This window comes from Watersipora subatra, chromosome 9 (genome assembly GCF_963576615.1).
Source record: "Watersipora subatra chromosome 9, tzWatSuba1.1, whole genome shotgun sequence".
NCBI classification, from domain to species: domain Eukaryota; kingdom Metazoa; phylum Bryozoa; class Gymnolaemata; order Cheilostomatida; family Watersiporidae; genus Watersipora; species Watersipora subatra.
The window spans coordinates 52,257,062-52,278,705 of record NC_088716.1 but is presented as its reverse complement, the minus strand read 5'-3'; the positions used below and the strand labels follow the sequence as shown (position 1 = coordinate 52,278,705).

The 21,644-nt window shown below is 34.8% G+C and overlaps 3 protein-coding genes across 3 annotated transcripts in view; 2 read left to right on the top strand and 1 right to left on the bottom strand.

Moving 5' to 3' along the window:
* The first annotated feature begins 690 nt into the window (after positions 1-690).
* Positions 691-2,901, top strand: LOC137404589 (uncharacterized). The gene is made up of 5 exons (XM_068090811.1): positions 691-941; positions 1,735-1,803; positions 2,069-2,134; positions 2,428-2,487; positions 2,596-2,901. The coding sequence occupies exons 1-5, from the start codon at positions 789-791 to the stop codon at positions 2,644-2,646; spliced, it is 399 nt and encodes a 132-aa protein (XP_067946912.1). The 5' UTR covers positions 691-788; the 3' UTR covers positions 2,647-2,901.
* Positions 2,902-5,956: 3,055 nt separating this feature from the next.
* Positions 5,957-11,911, bottom strand: LOC137404502 (uncharacterized). The gene is made up of 4 exons (XM_068090727.1): positions 11,300-11,911; positions 10,344-10,499; positions 9,928-10,134; positions 5,957-6,818 (listed from the first exon to the last, which is right to left on the bottom strand). Exons 1-4 carry the CDS (start codon positions 11,895-11,897, stop codon positions 6,511-6,513), a joined length of 1,269 nt encoding a protein of 422 aa, XP_067946828.1. The 5' UTR covers positions 11,898-11,911; the 3' UTR covers positions 5,957-6,510.
* Positions 11,912-15,496: 3,585 nt separating this feature from the next.
* The window catches only part of LOC137403636 (charged multivesicular body protein 1B2-like), a 233,842-nt gene continuing 227,694 nt past the window's right edge, over positions 15,497-21,644 (top strand). The window contains exon 1 of the mRNA XM_068089616.1: positions 15,497-15,502. The gene's annotated coding sequence lies outside the window, so the exon portion shown is untranslated. The remainder of the gene's footprint in view (positions 15,503-21,644) is intronic.

Sequence of the window (21,644 nt, the reverse complement as noted above, 5' to 3'; positions counted from 1 at the left end):
ATTGATATACTCACACTGAGTTGGAGCTATCCTCAAAATAATCCACATATTAATCCATGTATGCCCCTTTACTAGTTCATCATCTTCATCTATTTACTGGTCGAGAAACTGTTATGGAATGGTTAAGCCAAACCAAACAGGAGAATTCCATAGGTAAACCTAGGAAAACAATCAAGTCGAATGCCAAGGCGCTTGTCCACACAACAGCCCCTGAAAACAGCGACACTCAACGAACTTAATCGCGAGTAGCCGGCTAACAGAATTCTAGCTGAAGCATACAAGCCTTATGGTATCAACACTCGATCGACCCAAATTCTCAAATATAAGTAGGTATCAAGAGATGGTTAATGAGGCAGAATATTCCATCAGATTATGCAACGCTTATATAGTGAATTGAAGAATGATGGGTGTGTCCAAAGGAATTAATGAAGCGAAAATAGTAAACAGATTTTCGCGAAATTGAGTTTCGCGAAAGTGAATTTCGCGAAATTACACATTATATATATTATATAGTCAACTTTCGCGAAAGTGAATTTCGCGAAAGTGAATTTCGCGAAATTGGATTTCGCGAAATTGGATTTCGCGAAATTACACATATATATTATATAGTCAACTTTCGCGAAATTGAATTTCGCGAAAGTGAATTTCGCGAAAACTGTTTAGCTGATTTTACAATTTCGTGAACATAAATTACACAAATTTAATGAACCATAACATTGCTTCTACTTACTATATAAGCAACGAGAAAGAATAAGTTTTTCATCTCATTTTATTTATAATAGTTTACAATGTGTGCTCGAGACAAAAACGTGGATAGACTCCTAACTCAGACAAATTGCATCGACACGTGTGTGGAGATATGGGGCTACTGCCCTTGGGGTAGAGAGGTAGATCCTGAAAAACAGAAGGCTTTTCGAAACAAGATCAAGCTTCAAAAGAAAGTAAGTATTACATTATAATATTTTACTAAATTATATTTTTGATTAACCTTTTCACTGCCGTAGACGCATTAATGCGACTTTCCCAGCCATTGCGTAGTTACCTCATTTTATTATTCGTTGACAGCATAACCCACGGTCTTTCAGACTTTTATGAAATTGACAGTGTTGTCTGAAGATTTGTTTATAAAATTAACCTAAAGTAACGAATCAATTTCAAACTTTTGTTAGAGAACTTCTAATTTTATAACGAACATTTTTTGTGTGAGTTCATTAATTACCGCGCGCGAGTCAGAAAACAGGTAATTAGTAATGTTGATGGCATTATAGCCATTTCAGATTCAGATTTTCGTGATTATACAGATAGTTAAAGCAGCAGCACTGTCTCTGAGAGTAGTGAAAGTAATAATTTTGTGAGAGTAAGAAACACGGAAGATCGTTTTAGCTTCGCATCGATCATAGCATCACACAGCTTTATCATCGCACAAAGTATAGATTCGTTGAATTTTTGCATAGCAATGATGGCTACAATGTTAGCAAATTAAAATATGTAATAAAATTGTTCTGAATAGAGATTGAAATTGGAAAAAATACTGTTTACATACCATGAAGCAATATCGGCAATTTTCGGTAAAATGGCTGGTACTTGGCAAATACCCAAATTTGTACATGCTCGGCAGTGAAAGGGTTAAAGGAAACTCGAGAATATAAACTACATATTAAATATATTTCGAATTATAGGGTTTGCTTAAATGAAACAATTAAATTATACAAAGTAATTTGGAAATTATTGTAGAAATCATTGGTCATGCAGCAGCAAAGAGAGGAGTTCTTTCGTAACTTCGATGTTACATTGACTTTAAAAGTAAGTATTACATTATATTTATTTCGTCTAATATCGTTGTATAATGATAAAACATGTAACTAAAGATCAAATACATTCAACAAAATTCACTCCAATTGGTATGTAGGAATGTTAAAATGAGTATCAATCTGTGAAAACAGTAATTAATATTTTGTATAACTCCACTTTAAAACAAAAGGAGTTGGAATTGAAATTCAAAGTAAGACCTGACTGTGTTTTAATTTGTCTGCATGTTCTACTCTGACTATAATCAATGCAATTGTAGGATCCTGGGCATCACCGAACTAAATATAGTCCTTTTCGGAGAAGGCTTTATGAATTTGAATCTTCAGTAAGTAGTACATTATATTTATTTCTTTATTTTAACTGAATATCCTCCTCTGTCTGTGTGTCCTAGTCTGACTATGTGATGTAACATATTTGTTTTTCTTATTGTCTGTATGTCCTACTCTAGCTGGTTGCATATCCTATTCTGTTTGCATTACATCTTGCATATCATTCTATGATTCGATGACTAATGCAATTGAAATTTACAATTTAAGTTGGAGTCCATTGTGAATGTAGAGTCTACTATCTCAGCAAGGTTATAGTAATCCATCCTGACTGTAATCATTGCAATTGCAGGCTCCCGTATCTCAACAGGAAGATTCCATTCAGAAAAAGGATGGATCTTCTTCTTCTTCAGTAAGTATTACATTATATTTGATTTTTAGTTTGAATGAATGATCTAATCTGATTGTATGTCTTACTTTTACTATATCTCACTAAAAATAATGTATGTTTTGATTGTAGACAGTTCATTCTCATTCGACAATGAAAGAAGAAGAAGAAAATTGGGATTGAATGAAATTCAAGAAAGATGTATTCCAAAACTTTCCTTTTTAAAACGAATGACAGAATGATTTTGAATTTTTTGTAACATTTATAGTTTATATTTTATAATAAAAACTTATCTCTCATTCAACCAAATATATAACAATCTCCGGAAAATCAACCCCTCGGTGTCCCAGATATTAACCCCCTCACTCATCCGCTAGGTAATCTCTCGCTCTCCTCGATAATCCGCGAGATCCACTCCGGAAAACCATCCAGCCCTCGATGTCCCAGATATTCACCCCCACTATTCCACCGATAATCGGCGACGATTCGCCCGACTAATCCGCGACGATTCCCCCGACTAATCCCGCGATAATCCGCGTTCAATCGGATGACTCATCCCCCGCTAATCCGATGACTCATCCACAGATAATCCGCCGATTACGCCAGGAGCGGATCCGTAACCCCTCGAATTCAACCCCCTACTCTACACCACAATTTCCCCCAAACCCCAACATCTCATTCAACTCCACACGATTCAATCTACACCCCTAGCCAATTTAATTCACAACCCCCTTTTTCTATCCCCCCGCTGGATCCGTCACTTTTGTGTGTAGATCTGCTCTCTATATACTACTATAATCTGTTTAGCTATGATTACAATAAAAAATTATTGTAATCATAGCTAACTTTTATTACTTTATTTAATAAATAAAGTAATTCACAACTACTTTTTATTACTTTATTTAATAAATAAAGTAATAAAAAGTCTGTTTTATTTTTAAATAATTATAATTTAGTATAATTAAGTATAATTTATTTTTATCTAACATATAACAACATTTGCCACTCTAACTTTCAAACTTTTTGCTTGCTTACATCAAGCAAAGATGTCCACTAACTAGTGGACATCTTTGCTTCAAGCTAGTCTATGTATTTGATTGATATGTATTGAAATCTAATATTACATGCAAGGGCTGTTTGTGAACTGAGGTGACAATGAATCACTCTATCACCATACAATGTCAATACTTTCAGTTGATGGCAGTCGATTAGCTTTCCATCACACCAATGTAATACAACCCCAGTATGACTATCTATCTTATCTATGACTAACCAATGATATACAGCCCCTTATGTGTGGGGGCTGTATATCATTGGAGTAACTGATTGCATTAACTCACTTACTTAACACCATCTATTCAGTGCCTTTACGATGCATGTAGGTATTGAATTGCTTTAAATAATAAGCATATATTAGAGTAATAAACTATAATCATCATTTCTTTAATATGAGCAATAATTACTATCTTAACTGGAAATTCATGATCATTCTCATGGCTGACGTTATTGTTCTGTCGATCACTATGATTGACTAGCACAAAAAAGGGGCGTGGCCTAAACGCTCCTTGTTGGCACCGGAAACGCTCGTGTTGTTGAATGCACAGTTATCACTTTAGGGGGAGATAACTCTATGGGTTAGACCAACATAGCAAGGGCCTTATAACATACTCTAGCCGAACAAATGTTAGTGTTGGTTTAAAAATATCACAAGTTTACAGTCATTTTTTTAAATAATGAATTAATCGCTTGCCGCTACAAGTACATGCCATTCATGGAGGTATGTCCGCTGCGCTATCCGCTGCTGTATGGAAATTAGTCACTATATGTAGCTACCATAGCCTGTGCTAGTGAATAACATGGTTGAACTATTATATTCATGTTGTAGGTGTTGCCTATGGAAGGGGCACATACTTTGCTCTGGAATCAAATTACTCCGCTTCTATAAGTAGGACGTTTAGAGCGAAAGAGGTAATTTTATCCAAAGTGATGGTAGGCCGGTCTTGCTTAGGTCAGTCTAACATATCACCAAAAGATGTTATTCTGCAAGGTTGTCATTCTTCAGTAAATAACATTGCGAACCCAAATATTTTTGTAGTTTATCATGATGCTGCAGCATATCCAGAGTACATTGTGGAATTTCTGTATCAATCTTCACATTGATATTCTTCTATATTTGATTGATGTATAAACTTAATAATAGTAATAATAGTAATCTAAGACTCCTTTGTCTGAACTCACTATGAAACCAGTCGAAAGACCGGAAACTATTGTTAGAACAAATGTTTTTAGTAATCAAAGTGCTAATCTGAACATAATCCTAGTTAATCTGAACATAATCCTAGTTAATCTGAACAGAATCCTAGTTAATCTGAACAGAATCCTACATGTGACCAATCATTTCTGCAGGTCAGTTGCAGCTGCAACATGTTATGTCAACTCAGACTTGTGAGAAACCATTAGACAGTTTTAAAACATGAAGATGTATCATTTGTTTTCAGCAATAGAGTATTATTTGCTGTTACTCAGAGCTGTTGTTGAGGGGTATTTCTTGCCAAACATTTAAAAACGTAATTTCCATAACTTAGAACAGCAAGAAAACAAATCCAAGGTTTAGGACAGTAAGAAGACAACTCTAAGGTTTAGGACAGTAAGAAGACAACTCTAAGGTTTAGGACAGTGAGAAGATAATAGAGAATAGCTCATGTCAAACCTGTTGAAGAACCTAATGTCATATAGGAAGGACAGACTTGAAAAAAATAAGTAATGGCGGTTTATACTGAGGCCATCGTCAGGTCTTAACTCCTGTCTTCAATGGAAGGGGATGGTTTGGTAAAGCCTAAAGGGAACAACCCTGGTGTGTAAGTAGCCTACACAGCAGACATTTAGGTCGTGTAGAGCGCTTTGGGTTGTATTAGCAAAACCAATATTTCGCATGTAAGGGTAGTACTGCATGTCAAGAAATATTTGTAGAGATTTGTATTCTCGTGTCCAGTCACATTCCTAGAGGCTTGTAATCTCATGTCAAGTTACAATAGTAGAGGTTTATATTCACATGTTGAGTCACATTCATAGGGGTTTGTATTCTCATCAGTAACTATAATATATAGTATCCCATTTTTTGTTCTATTGCTTAAGTTTGGCAAATGAAAATGTGTCCTGGCTGCTGGCTTGTTGAGCATTTGAGTTAACAGATTTTATCATCCTTGCATCGCTCTCAATGTTATGAATAATGTTCAAGTCATCAACTCAAGTAGAGTTAATACTTTTTATCAGTCATTCAGTAATTTTTTGGTGAACCTAAATTGTGTATGTTTGTATAGACAGACTTTTCACTCTCTCATTAGTCACAATTTCCAAAAAAATGATAAACATAGAATAATAGTAACAACCTTTTGACAATGATTACATTAAACACTATCATTGCAATGATATAAGTATATATTTATTTGATATAAATGATTGATATGACTGTATGACTATTACTAGTGCAGGTCACAAGTAGCAGGCAGTTATATCAAACCATAGATGGGCTCATCAGGGCTGTTTGAAGCCCGCAGTAAGTAGACAGTTTAAAAGGGTGTAAACTTGTAAGAACTAAACAATATCTATGTCAAGTAAACACCAGAGCAACCATCAACTGAGAGAGAAAAATAAAGCCTAGTGACAGAAGATCAGAAGGCAAAACTAGTGCTGGGACGATATCAAAAATTCGTTCTGGTATGATTTGATGGCATAGCCGCCCGATATATTGAAATATCGGGTATGATATTCGGAGTTGTCTTACCTGTCAAAAAGGCTGCCATGGGAGAACAACTCCTTAATGAATTAATGTATCAGTATAATTCTTTGAAGAATTGGGTATCAAATCGAGTAGAATATATATAATATCGTCAAATATCGACGATATCCGATATTTCGATATGGGCAGAAAGCACTCGGTACGGTCGGTATCAGAAAGTGGTATCGACGGTATACCGAAATATCGTAATATCGTCCCAGCACTAGGCAAAACTGAAGGTAGTGCTGTTAAGCAACGCCAAAGTTATATCAACTGTTGGAAAGCTTGTTGAAAATTCCTGGTTCGAGGTAGGATATGGACGTGCTGATGGAGTCACTATCCCCTGAGTTTGAATCATCAGAATGCGAGAGTGGTGAGTCAAACAGTGTTTCATATTTATCAGGAATCGATGGCACAGCTGGATGAGATGGCAACTGACGAGTTTTGAGTTGGGTGTCACGCGCTTTTATAGCTTCAGCTTCTCGCAACCTCTTGTGGTCCTTGTACCATTTGACTGTTACAATGATCAGCGCTAGAAAGGTTATGATGGTTGCAGGTGCTAAGGCTAAGACTGTAGCTAAAATAAATCATTTAATAAACAATTATAACAAGAATTTATGCTTGTAAATACACTGACTTACTAGTTGGATTAAAACAATAATTCAGTTTAACAAGTGTAAATGACAATTTACAAGTTTAACAAGAGACAGTGAAACTTCCATCTATATATTCAGATCTTAAGGTCTGTTATCCGTCATTCTGCCCAGTTATACCGATATAGTTTTAGTTACGTAAAATCCGTTTTGTAGAAAGTTTGATTCCGGTACATCCAGGCTTGCAGACCCTGAGACCATTGGCCACTACACTATGATGTCCAACTGACCATAGAAACAAATGATTGGGATGACATTCATTACATCGGTTAAAATACTCAAGCTTGAAACTTTTGGGGTTTTGACTAGCACAGTTCATTATTACTCATAACATTTGTTAAGCTGGCTTCAAACATGGCTAATTTTTTAGTAAGATTAAGACTGCAGCTTACTATTTTACCGGGTAACTTACTCAATGATGCTAGTCAATTTTTATTTATTTTATTACTCGTGTAACACAGGGATTCAGCTAGTATATATACTTGTTAAACACTAGTCTTGTCATCTTGCTTTCAATCTGTTGCAAGGACAAATAATATAGACGATAATAAAAGTCTTTCATAAAAGATTGCTTTCAATGGGTTTCAAACTCTTGACATTCAGTAAGCCAACACCCTACCACTTGCACCAATCAACTGCCTTTCAAAGTGATATCTTTATTATAATAAGAGTGATGTCCTGTGACATGAGAGTTACATACAAGAGTATACTGCCAGAGAAAAGACTACAAGAGGCATACAAGACTTTCACTAGACTGCAGGAGTAGACTACTCATTACCTATGGCTTATTTCATTTAAAAACGCAGCCCGCTTCAAGCGGTGACGGCTTCAATTGACAATTTTAAAACTTTTGTTTTCCATATAAATATGCTACTGTCTATCTGATTAGAACATGAATGCATCTTCGCCTGTATTAACGGTTATTGCTCTTAATGATTGTGTTCATGGATTGTTGTTGCGAAAGTGGCGTAGCAATCTTCATCAAAGATAACATAAATCTCACTGCTAGCAAATGCTATAGTGTCAGAATAATGCTCTTACGACAGACAGATTATGTTCAATTTCATGGACATTCGATCGTGGTCAGTTTTGGTTTTCGCACTACTAAATTTACCCTTCAAGTATGTACAATAACTTTAGCACATTATTGTCAGCAGATGACCTATGACCCTGTGAAGAATAAAGTTTTGAATGAAACAATGAGTTTTAACCTTTAAACTGTAAAGACTGGTTGACAGGATACAGAAGTTAAAGATGTAGTTGCACCAAATTTTGGTTGATTTTATCAGAAAGTATTATTATTATTATTATTAAACAGTATTATCCTAACGCTAAGTTGCGTCACACATCATGATCTTTCATGCAACCAATCATGATCTTCAACGTACTAGTAGTAACCGATAGAATTTTCACAAGTGCTTCAAGCATGCGAATTTTAATCGTTGTAATGAGTATGACTACAATTATTCTATTATATAGCAGTGTAACCATTTGGCCTATTGGTAAGCATGCTTGTCTGCACACGTGAAAGTTCTAAGCTCAACACCAGTGCAAAGCCGATTTGTCGTTTCAAAAACTGTTTAGTTATAACTGGACACACGAAAGGCAGGCAGACAAACACTGAGATTTATATATATATATAGATAAATCTCAATAGATATATAAAACTCAATATATATATATTGAGATTTATATAAATTGATGGTATAAATTGACTATATATTATTATATAAATGTAGAGATAAATTTCAGTGCTTGTCATCTGTATATATATATACATGTATATATATATATATATATATATATATATATATATATATATATATATATATATATATATATATAAGTACAAAGACGGAAAAAGATTTTAGCAACAGTTTGTTACTTAAAGTTTCATGATGCAAAATGATGTTAAGTTTGCACCAATCTTCAGATAAAAAATTGCATGACACAAACACAAAACCAAGAATACACTAAGAACACCAAAATGAAGAGTTACCTGTATAAGTACAAAGACGGAAAAAGATTTTAGCAACAGTTTATGACTAAAAGTATGAAACTTTTAGTCATAAACTGTTGCTAAAATCTTTTTCCGTCTTTGTACTTATACAGGTAACTCTTCATTTTGGTGTTCTTAGTGTATTCTTGGTTTTGTGTTTGTGTCATGCAATTTTTTATCTGAAGATTGGTGCAAACTTAACATCATTTTGCATCATGAAACTTTAAGTAATAAACTGTTGCTAAAATCTTTTTCCGTCTTTGTACTTATACAGGCTCGGTGGACCACCTTGTGCACTATATCAGTGAAGTCTCAACCATTATCTGTATATATATATATATATATATATATATATATATATATATATAATAAATTGTTTCCTCACTCCGGTTAACCCGTATGGGTGGTAATTTCTGCTCTAACTCGGGTCTCCTACCAGAGACCTGGGAGTTTGAGCACTCGCCTCAGGATCTTAGCTGTTCCCAATAGCGCGCTTTTCTGCAACTCACCTGAGTTGATTGCTGTCGATATTTGGGCAAGCCACATTTATATATATATATATATATCTCTATGTCTGTCATCTGTATGTCTAGTTACAGCGATAAAGTTTTAGGAATAAAAATCTACTTCACACTAGATTTGAACTCCGAACCTCAAGGTGTTCAGACAGGTGCACTATCCCCTATGCCAAGCAGCTACATTGCTATTCAACTGAAAGCTGTGCACAAACTCATTACACCGATAAAGCGCTTGTAAAAATGCTATTGATTACTATTAGCATGTTTGAAGATCATGATTGTGTGAGAGATCCTGACGCTTAGCATTATTATTACAAACTGGCTTCATGGCTTTTATTATGGTAAAGATTTACACAAGTATAAGTTACTAGTTTAAGTTTGCCATTGGCTAGTTAGTTAACTTATCTAATGGAAAATGCATTACTTGCCTCTGTTTATAAGTTGTTTTTATTGCCCGTGCAAAGCGGGGCATTCATCTAGCCAAAGTGTAAATGATACTCAAATATTTATACATACCGGATGCTTTAGAAAGTCTGCAATGAATACGGGGACCTGCCCAGAGCTCATCAACGTCAGTGGCTACGCAGACTAGCTTGCTGTTAGTAGCATCTTGTGTACTATAACTGTCTACGCATTGGTAATAGATTTCCGTTCCTTCTGGGTAACTAGGGAGCTTTGTGTATCTGGCATTGGGAATAGGATCAGGTTCTTTACAGAACCTATCTGTGAGATTATGTAAACCTATGTGAGATTTCTCCTAATGTAGTCGGTCTTAACTCTGCATACAAATGATACTAGTATCTGGTTGACAAAAAACAAAGGATGAACAATCTTGTTTCCTAATAATAGTCAGCTAGTCTAAATGTGTCCAGAGGTGTTGTTACAGACAATAAGGTTGTCACTGTGTACTACAGTGGTGAATGGTACAATACCTGGTGATGTCGTGTTGCTGGAGTCGGTAAACTGGTATGGTAACATTCGAATGGTAGAGTTATCTCCAATCACTAACAAGTTTGGAAGCGCAGTTACGCATTCAGCTAAATATAGCTTACAGCTTTTCACAGAGCCATCCATCATGCCTTCCTGTCCTACAATATTAAATTCTAGCTAATCAAATGTATTAAATTCTATTTATGACATGTTGTTAGGGAAGTACTATAACAGCTTCTTACAACAAAGTAGTCCGGTTATTTACTCTTCATTTAGCTTTTCCGTTCATCATTTTAGCCTGTTTATTAATAAAACTGCTTTTAGTTAGTTTTTGTATTTATCAACCTATTTTAAAAACGTTCTGATCATTCAAAATTAGTTTTTGCAAATAATTTAATGATTTTAATGTTATAGAAAAATGGAAACTAAGGATAACCCTATGTTTCCATAGCAGCAACCAAAAGAATCCAACTTTAACTCTATGTAAACCATATAAATGGTACAATTTCTATCTTTCCCTCTCTCATTCCCTTGCTCTCTCTCCCTCTCTCTCTCCCTCTTTTTCCCTCTTTCTCCCTCTTTCTCCCTCCCTCCCTCTCTCTCTCAGAACAGTTCTCTGCTTCTTAATTTTGATGCTTATGATTATGAAGACATTTAGCCCTTATGGGATTACAAATTCATTATGATTCAAATCAATATTTTTATCATGATAGCCCTGTGGTTGCAGGCAAAACTACGACTATTACAAAAGTACAAACCATACTCTGTTTCTCAGATGCTTATGTGAATGTGGAGGGAATACTCCAGCTAAGACTTTAGAATATGTTTAGTCAGATTAAATTGACTGAAAATCAATATAAAAATCAAGAGGTAGATGATCTAACAGTGTACGGTTAGTTTAATCACACAATAGAAATTTGTAAACACTTAACGGACAGATAACTGTTATTAGACTAACCAGAGCAGATGACATCAACAGTTTGTGAGTCCATGTCTACAATTTTAATTACATGGTTGTCAGGGACCAACAGCAAGTCATTACTCCATTTAGTAACTGTCGTCAGCTTTGCAAATCCAGCCTCACTAAATTTTGCTTTACTCGACTGGTTGGATGTTGCGCCACGACAGCCACCAACCAACCACCTCTCCATATCATTTTGAACATGCAAGATGCCATATTGGGTGCCCACAAAAAACTCCTGCTTGTGAGGGCCTAAGATCAGCGACTCAGCTGAATGGATTGATTGGTGAATCGATGTTACCACTTCGCTGGTCATGTCTATTTTTCTGATCCAGTTGCTCCCATCAGTGAAATACAGTGCGTCTCCTTGTCTTACGAGTGATTTAGGATAATTTAGTATAGCGTCGAGTCTACTGCCATTTGCAAATCCACTTATACCGCACTTTCCCGCGTACCGTGATGTCATCCAAACCATCTCTTCACTATTCTCAGCCAAAGGTTTAATTTGGCGCAAACATTGATTGCCAGAATCAGAAACTATGTAACCTTCTGCCACTGGAACTATCCCACGGGTAGAGTTAAATCTAGCTTCCATCCCATTGCCTTCTCTGTACCCTGCCTCTGACAAACTGCCCACTAAAACCGTGCCTTGAGCTGGATTGTTTGTCAATAGAGGCATGGATATCACAGCCCTATCTAACACAACAATAAAGCTTTCTGAGTTGTCAGTATCCTGAAGAATAGCGTATACTCTGTGACTGAACGCTGTCGGAAACACGCTGGCCATATTAACAACCGTGAAGACATCTCCAAACTCTACCTTGCTGCAACAGTAAATGTTTATACAAGTTTCCAAGTTATGCTACTTTCCACTCTGATTGTGCTAAGTTCTCCCTTTTTCTATCGAAAATGAGCAAGCATTTGATATATAATTGCTATATAATCCCATGTCGTGTTGGAGAGCTGCACACAGCATGCTGGTTAGGTACTAGTGTTAGTAAACAGAAAAATATTCATTTAGTTTTTTAAAGTTTGATGAGATCATTAGGCTAATTCTATTGTGGTAATTAGTTAATGATGTTGTTTTAGGAGCAGCCTTGACCTAATAGTTTAGAGTGCCTGACATGTAAACAACGTATTGGAGTTAATTTCCAGTGAGGCCAATTGTAGTGACAGTAAGGACATCAGACCTTAAACTGTCAAACCTCTCTGACAAATCAGCTCATATAACTCATCAACTGCATTGCAACTAGAATTATTGAGATTGAGTCAATCATGATTTTAACATTCCAATTAGTTTTATGCTAACAAATTTATTTACATCCAGATTCTCAGATCGCAAGAAGCCATTATAGCTGCATGATTATATTAACTAAAATAGTTCAATAACAAAAACTTACTGTTAATCGTTAGCTGAAAACTGAATACGATACAGCCAAACAAGACTATCTCACTAAAGTAACTACATGCATTTGAGTGAGAAACTCTTGCAATTTATGAATTACACTTAAATTTACTCTCAATTTTTTTAAAGGTGTGCTAATCTTGGTTTGTATCATACTAAGAAACATCCAGTGTTATAAAACAGAATATTACATCGATAACTGCTAGAGAAAAAATATGATGAATTACTCAAAAATTAGGCCGCTGGTCAGTCAATAGAGTAGAAAACTACTTTTGCTACAAGCAAAGACTCCACAAACTCTGTAAACAAATTTTAATTCACATTTTCACATGACACAAAGTATATATATACTTGTATAAGTTGATAGTAGTTGTTGTTTAATTACCTGTTATTTTCTATCTGTAGAGTTGTTTGTAGAAACAGAGATATCAGGATAATCCTCTTCATCCTAGGTTCGTGGTAAATTCAAGTCCTTACACCTAATGGTAGCGCAGTTAAGGTGGAATGAAAAAGACATTTATTCACGCATAGCTAGTCAGGTGTGGTCACATGTAATTTCAGACCTTGTTGACGTAGAAGATTAATATCGTTGCGCATTTGTGTCAACAAACTATTTCAGTAACTTTGATGTCTCCTGTTTTATAACTATATGTTTTTATATAGTTATAAAACAGATATTATATCTGGCCTAGGCAGAAAAGATGTATTTATATATCATCTCTGCCTAGGCCAGTAGAGTCATAATTATGGTCGTTACAAGAATCCTTGTTTGGATCTGTACTTCTGGGTGTATGTTCTTTACCATTAGAACTCTGACTGTTGCATAACTGCTTGGCAGCAAGTTCATTGCTGCCAAGTAGCAAAATCATTGCTGGAAGTCTTAGTTGATAATATATCTCATTTATCTGTTAGTAACTAGATGGTATGTTGAAGTCACTCAGTGTTTGCCTTACAACAGCTTGAGTTAGTAGTCTTGCTGCCGCTGCCTGTGTGATATGTTCTATTTTATTTAATGTTTTAACTATTGTTATTTACTGTTATTATATGAGGTAATTTGAATAACAGCTCAGGCAGTACTATAACACTATGTTGTGTGAAATTCAAATCGGGGTTTGAATCACAATGACCTCTGAACTCACGTGTCTAGGTCTTGTTTGAAAATGTAGCCTGACTGAACAAACATGGTAATGCTCACAGGCACTATTTAATTTCCTGGAGAAAGTTATACAATCAGTGCACTGGCTCATTGCCTAATTCATTCTGAATTTAGTAAATGTGGAAATCATTAATATTTCGCAAGTATACTCAACGTGTTTAAGTAACCAATAAGGATAAAGTCTTATTGGGTAGATTATATAAGGTAATTTGAATAACGGCTCAGGCAGTATTATAACACTATGTTGAGTGAATTTCAAATCCTGACCTGAATCACGATTACTTTGAAATCACGTGTCTAGGTCTTGTAGCTTGGTTGAATAACCATAGTAATACTCACAGACATTATTTAATCTCCTGAATAAAGTTATACAATCAGTGCATTGGCTCATCGCCAACTTCATACTGAATTTAGTAAACGAGGAAGTCATTAAAATTTCTTGAATATTCTCAACATGTTTAGGTAATCACTGTGGATAAAATCTTATTGGGCGGATGATTTACTAGCCAAGTTTGACTCTAGATTAGAGTGAAAATGGGCAAATAATTAAACAAGGCTAGATATAAAGTAATAGTCAATAGAAATAGTCAAGATATAAAGAGCGAATCTATATATTTGTCAAGAATTTGTAACAAGCGTATAACCTTTGGTCTTAAACCTGCGAACCGGTTTTCATATGCATGCCTTTCAAAGTATTAGGACCGCGTTAAACAAGGAACTAATATTAGCCTGAGCCAGTAGTTATTTTATAGTGTTGCTTTGAAAATTATTCATCTACCATCATTTATTTAAGTCGTTTTCTTATATACATGTATGTGTATGTAGGCTACTTCGAAGTAGAAAGATCACAAGACTACGTTAAACAGAGAGCTACTACTAGCCTAAGACCACTATTGACTATTGCTACGCTGTTGCTTTCAAAGCTATGGCGAAAAAAATGAAAAGCTTTGGAATTGGACAACGAGAGAATAAACTGTTATTGATATAAATGATTCATTATTAATACAATTTTGTGGACACCTTCCTACTGATCAGTTTATAATATGGAAAGATCAAATAACGTTCAAGGGTCAGTCAATTGGAGGTGGCGTTAAAATCGAGGTGACGTTTAATTAGAGGTTTTTTGATATATCTGTTTGTAAGAAATATGTATATATGGAATATATATTCCATATATATATATATATATATAAATAAATAAATATATATATCTACAATATTCTTACTAACAGATATACCAAAAATCTCTAATTAAATGCCACCTCTATTTGAACTCATGACATCGTGGGAGATCAACATACTGAGCATTTATCTTATCCATGATGAAAAGTGTATTTTTATCAGACAGATTAGGTGCATAAAGGTTAATTTGTTTTCTGTACTAATCACATGATCTAGCAAGGTTCTCATGACCTATAGATGAACCAGTAAAGGACAGTGTTAAGTGGGCTGCTGGTGCCAGAACAAGTACAATTAACTCTAACTTCTATATTCATTACATATCTTATGCATACTTTTTAAAGGTTTTACTTACATAATGTCTGAATCCACTAATGCATAAATATTTTGAGACACAATGACCAGAGTGACTTGAATGTAAATTATCATGGTTTAGATGAAAACACATCAACAACACACAGCAGCGTTATTCTATTTAACTTCGGCAAAAAAAGATGCTAGAAAGGTTCTCTTTATTGCAGCGATTTCACTTGATGTTACTAAATTTGACTAAATAAAGACAACGGGAATTGTATTGACTACATGAACACAACACAGCTGCCACACAGCTACCACACAGCCACCACACAGCCACTATACAGCTACTACACAATCACCACACAGCCACTACACAAGCACCACATGCTGCTGATGTATCTACAGAACACTTTTATAGCAGTTGAAGCTTGTTAATGAGCTAAAAATGCTGGTTAAAGATGCCTTCATAGAGAGCTTTACACCCTCAACATGACAGTCAGGGAACAGCTCTGTCTAGTCATGATCGCTGAAGATTAACAGCAATTGACACATTTTCAATCTGTTATCGACACCTGACTGTTTGATTCCATCTCTTCTCCAAACAGACCTGCCAACAACCAAAAGAGGCAAGGTTGTTACATAAAACACAACGTTTCCATTTGTCTTCGGCCATTTAGCTAAGAAATGCTACACAAAAAAGCTATAAATGTCAAATCTAGAGACAAATGTTTTGTGTCAAATCGACAAATACATTTTTCAAGAGATTATACAAACATTATACAAATCACATACGCAATAGCTGTCTTTCATTGATCAACAAATATTCCAAACCTTCAAAGGGAAAAAATTAAACTTACCTGGACAAACTTACAATTACATTACAATCTTTAACATTGACTAGCTTACTTTTTTTTACCACTTTGATGATCCACTATCATCGCTAGATAGTCTTTTAAAATATTTAACCAGCATGACTTGCTTTTGATGGCATTTTAAAACTTTAATTAAAATGTATCCTGCAAATGTCCTCAAAGACGTCGTTTTCTGGCCCAAATGCGGCAAGAAAGAAAATGTCGTTTTTACGGCTAACTATAATTGTAAAACTTTCCAGCTTATTCCAAACATTCAAAGTGAAAAAACTAAACTCACCTTTTTAATTTAATGGGTGTAAGGAAAAACTAACAATGTTTTTAATATTTTGCACTTTTGTATTTTTTTAACATTTATGATGTTAAAAAAACAAAAGTCATCTTGATGTCATCTTGTTTTATCTCACCTTTTTATTGACTAGCCTACTTTCCTTCACCATTTTGATCAACAAGTACTACTATTACTAGATGATCTTTTAAAAAATTTAACTGGCATGATTTGCTTTTGATGGCTTCTTAAAACCTTAATTAAAATGCATCATGCTCATGTCCTTAAAAGATACGTGTTTTCCCCGCAAATGTGGCAAAAGAAAAATTATTTTTTTACGGCTAACTGTAGCTGTAAAAAACTAAAGCTAAAAAAATTTGTAAACAGTAGCACATCAAGTATTGAAAGCGTTTGGATCTTTAGAAACTTTATGTGAAAAAGTTCAACATGGATTAATCATCTCCACCTGAGTAACTCACCAATTTGTTAGTCCTGAGCTGGTCCTGAGTGCAGCTTCAACTCGTGTGCAAGACGTTTGACCGCATCCTCGTTTGGGCTGCTGGATGTTGTATGGAGGATGTTGAAATCAACGCTGCCGGCATCGGTCACTTTAAATATTGCTCTTCTTTCAAATGCTTCCTTGATTTGTGTCACTATCCATAGGCCTGTTGATTAGGTACCCTCAGGTAGTAACCTTTTCTCCTGTAAGGTTCTCCTGGGTTAGGATGCTCACGGTACAAGAGAATGAAATTAAATGATAATATAGGCGGAAGTGGTCTGAAAACTGCTGCATGATTTGGAAACCAAACTTTAGCCCATCTTGTTTGCAAAGGTAAAAAGCCCTGTTGGTTTCAAACGACAAATCACCTCTTATTCGTTATGGAATGCTGTCATGTTTATCATGCCAGACAGTTTTTCATCTGGACTTCCAACCGCGTACATACGTATGTATGTATGTACGTACGTATGTACGTACGTATGTACGTACGTATGTACGTACGTATGTACGTACGTACGTATGTATGTATGTATGTATGTACGTACGTACGTATGTATGTATATGAAGAGCCTTCCTTACATACATATGTATGTATACATACATATGTATGTATACCTACATATGTATGTATACATACATATGTATGTATACATACATACCGCCTTCTTTACATGCATATGTATACATATATATGTATATACAATGGTATAACAAATGGCATTAATATTAGTTATACCAAAATTATTCTACATGTATATTAGCCTATAGTCCTCTACCGTGGAACCTCTAATTACGAATGATTCTATACAGAAAATTTTTAAGTTATGAAAAGTCTTTGAGTAGAAATCTTGCTTCGACTTGCGAAAGATATTGTTAAATATGAAAAGCTTTTAAGCACTGTCATATTTTAGCCTGGTTTTGTATTTCAAATTTTGGCTCTTTTGCTTGTTTCATATTTTTAGTTTATAACATTAAGTATCAGTAAATGGTAATATATTTAAATGCCATTAATTATAAACATAATTATTAGTTAAAACCGTGTTAGTATAGAACTGTTTATGAAACTTATATATATTGATGAACATTTCATATTGGCTACATTGCATATATATTGCTTATCACAGATTTTTATAAGCAGAATGCTGCAATAAATTTTGAAAAATTTTCCTGGGAGTAGATCAACAATAAACATGGCCGAATAAGAAGAAGAGCACCTTTATAATGATAAGTCTGCCAGGTGACAAAATGGTGAATTATTTTCGTAAGGCAAGACAACTTATTTGTCAATTTTAATTAGGTGTTAAAATTTTTTGCAGTAGTCTTTCTATTTACTTCAAGACAGCATGACACTTTCTGATCAAACTCTTCTTACACCTTCCAGAAACACTGCAGGGTGCTGAAATTTAGTTCATCCTTCATTTGACCTTGCCTTTCCTATACGCTCTTTTTCATTTCTAGCAAACTAATTCTTTAAATTATTTATGAAGCAAAATTATTAGACTCAATGTTCAAACTACCTCCTAAATTTACATGCTTTGGGTTTTCAAATTTCCCATTTTTCCACACCAACTGCTACCAACCTTTCAAAACCAAAAAGCTGTATTCTTTTTTACAAATCACATAACTTTCTGATTAACTCTAAGGGTTATCTACCCCTGCCATATGCTCATGAAGCAACTTACCCTTATAGAACTTCAATCTAGGTTGTTCTCTCTCATCTTCAACACCAATCGTGAAAGTTTAAACCTTGAGAACTCAATGTCTAAGAATGTTCCTACAGGATTCATACCTTTTATCAGCTTTCACGCCTTTTTTCAACTGACTTTTTAAAGAAACTTTGTTGAGTTGAGTTTTGAAAAAAAAAATTTCTCGTTTACCAACCCTCATCATTTAGTTCTATTACCATGGCTTCAACAGTTAGCGAAAGAATCGGTAGGTCACCATAAAGTTGATAATATATCTAATTTACCTGTTAGTAACTAGATGGCGTGTTGAAGTCACTCAGTGTTTGTCTTACAACAGCTCGAGTTAGTAGTCTTGCTGCCGCTGCCTGTGTGGTATGTTCTTTTTTTACTTACAGTTTTTATAATTGTTGTTGGTTATTTTTATTATTTGTCTTACAACAGCTTGAGTGTTTTTCTGTAGCTTACAATCTTGAACACAGAAGCGTGAATTATGACAACTAGTGCTACATGACTCATGCACTCATGCACTCATGGCTCATGCACTCATGACTCATGCACTCACGACTTATGCACTCATGGCTCATGTACTCATGACTTTGTGAGGGATCAACACACAGAGCAGTTATCCTATTCATGTTAAAAAGAGTATTTTTATCAGGCAGATTAAGTGCATAATGTGTTTTCTGTACCAATCACAATGTTCACATGCTATTGCATGAGATGATAGGATCATCTTTTATTTGGCTGGAACTACTCAAGGAGCTACTCATTATAAATCAGTCATATGAATAGATGAAATGCTGCCAATTCTCATGATAGTTTGCAAAGAAATTTTACCATACAAGTTGTACATCTGTAAAATAGGTGAGACTTTACCAGTTTACATTACCTCTTTCTCTGGGAGGTTTTATCATCTTTAAAAAATTAGCAATTAACATTGAAATTAAAATTGACAAATGAAGATATTAATGAAAAACCATAATATCATTACGTGGTGAGTAAATGTGTTTTAGTCTGCTTATCAAAAAGGCATTACAGGAATGTCTTCTCTAGAATTGTTTAAAAAGTTACCATAGTCAAGTTGAACACATCGTGGTAGGCATAAGCCTCAGTATTCATAAACAATGACATGTCTTATACACGCAATTTATATGGCTCATTTTATTGTAAGTTGATGTCTATGGCTCATTCTATTGTAAGTTGATATCTATGGCTCATTCTATTGTGAGTTGATGTTTTTGGCTCATTCTATTGCAAGTTGATGTCTATGGCTCCTACTGTGAGTTTGTGTCTATGGCTCATTCTATTGTAAGTTGATGTCTATGGCTCTTCTATTGTGAGTTGATGTCTATGGCTCATTCTATTGTAAGTTGATATCTATGGCTCATTCTATTGTGAGTTGATGTTTTTGGCTCATTCTATTGCAAGTTGATGTCTATGGCTCCTACTGTGAGTTTGTGTCTATGGCTCATTCTATTGTAAGTTGATGTCTATGGCTCTTCTATTGTGAGTTGATGTCTATGGCTCATTCTATTGTAAGTTGATGTCTATGGCTCTTCTATTGTGAGTTGATGTCTATGGCTCATTCTATTGTAAGTTGATGTCTATGGCTCATTCTACTGTAAGTTGATGTCTATGGCTAATTCTATTGTAAGTTGATGTCTATGGCTTATTCTATTGGAAGATGATGTCTATGGAACGTTCTATTGTGAGTCGACATCTATGGCTCATTTTATTGTAAGTTGATGTCTATTGCTCATTCTATTGTAAGTATGTCTATGGCTAATTCTATTGTAAGTTGATGTCTGCGGCTCATCCTACTGTAAGTTGATGTCTATGGCTCTTTCTATTGTGAGTTGATGTCTAATGTCTATGGCTCGTTATATTGTAAACTTATGTCTATGGCTCATTCTATAGAAATTTGATGTTTATCTGGAAATGAAGCACTTCAAATTGGTATAATACTTGCAGCTTGTCAATGAACAGTTTACAGATCCTATGAATGGTGTTATAATGCTGACAGTCTTATATATGGACAGCAATAATGCTCACATAAGTTTTTCCCTCTTTTCACCTATTTATTTACCTTATAAACTTTGCTCTGATTCAACTTGAATGTAGGTCTAATTATATACACTTCTAATTATTTAATTCACTCATAGCTTTTCTATTTATTAACTAGTTTTATATTCTTTATAATTGCTTGTGTTTGGTTTTCTTTCGACTGATTTACAAGATGCTATTAATCAGATTATTGGAGGTTATGACAAACTGCATTTGCTAATGATATGATCGTATCATAAGGTTTTCTGTTAAAAAACAATGGCACAAAAGTTGCTTCACTTTCTTTACTAAAGATTTCTATTGGTCGAAGTTATAAAGGTTCCAGAAGACAAGCTTACGTCGTCCATACGATATTTAAAGAGCCAAGTGTGAGAAAGTGATTGGAAATGTTGGCCTTTTTTAACCTATTGAATACTAGAGAAGATTGTGTAAAACAAGGTTTTCTGTGTTTGTTTCACCTCTATGGAACTTTTATTCATCTTCGAAATTGCAAAAGGGAAATCGTGATACAATCTCCACAGTACCCTGTGTGACATAAATGTAACAAGAGTTTTGTAGAGTTGTCCTGCCATAAATACATAATCAAGGGGAAAACTTTTACTTAGGCCAGAAAGAGTAACCTTTTAGTAAAGGTTTTACTTACATAGCGTCTGAATCCACTAATGCATAAATATTTTGAGACACAATGATTCGAGTGAACTGAATGTAAATTATCATGGTTTAGATAAAAAACATCAAAAACACACAGCAGCACTGTTTTATTTATCTTCTGCAAAGAAAAAATATGCTAGAAAATTTCTTTCTTGCAACAATTTCACTTGATGTTTCTAAATTTGATTAAATAAAGACATCAGGCATTGTATTGACTACATGAACGCAACACAGCTGCTACGCAGCCACCAAGAAACTACCACGCAGCG

Excerpts from the sequence above, each read along its gene's own strand:
- LOC137404589 (XM_068090811.1), top strand. The coding sequence starts at position 789 with ATGTGTGCTCGAGACAAAAACGTGGATAGACTCCTAACTCAGACAAAT. Across the intron at positions 942-1,734 it reads AGATCAAGCTTCAAAAGAAA|AAATCATTGGTCATGCAGCA; the intron begins GTAAGTATTACA and ends AAATTATTGTAG. Across the intron at positions 2,135-2,427 it reads TTTATGAATTTGAATCTTCA|GCTCCCGTATCTCAACAGGA; the intron begins GTAAGTAGTACA and ends TTGCAATTGCAG.
- LOC137404502 (XM_068090727.1), bottom strand. The coding sequence starts at position 11,897 with ATGGAAGCTAGATTTAACTCTACCCGTGGGATAGTTCCAGTGGCAGAA. Across the intron at positions 10,135-10,343 it reads CAGCAACACGACATCACCAG|ATAGGTTCTGTAAAGAACCT; the intron begins GTATTGTACCAT and ends ATAATCTCACAG. Across the intron at positions 6,819-9,927 it reads CAGACTTTCTAAAGCATCCG|CTACAGTCTTAGCCTTAGCA; the intron begins GTATGTATAAAT and ends GATTTATTTTAG.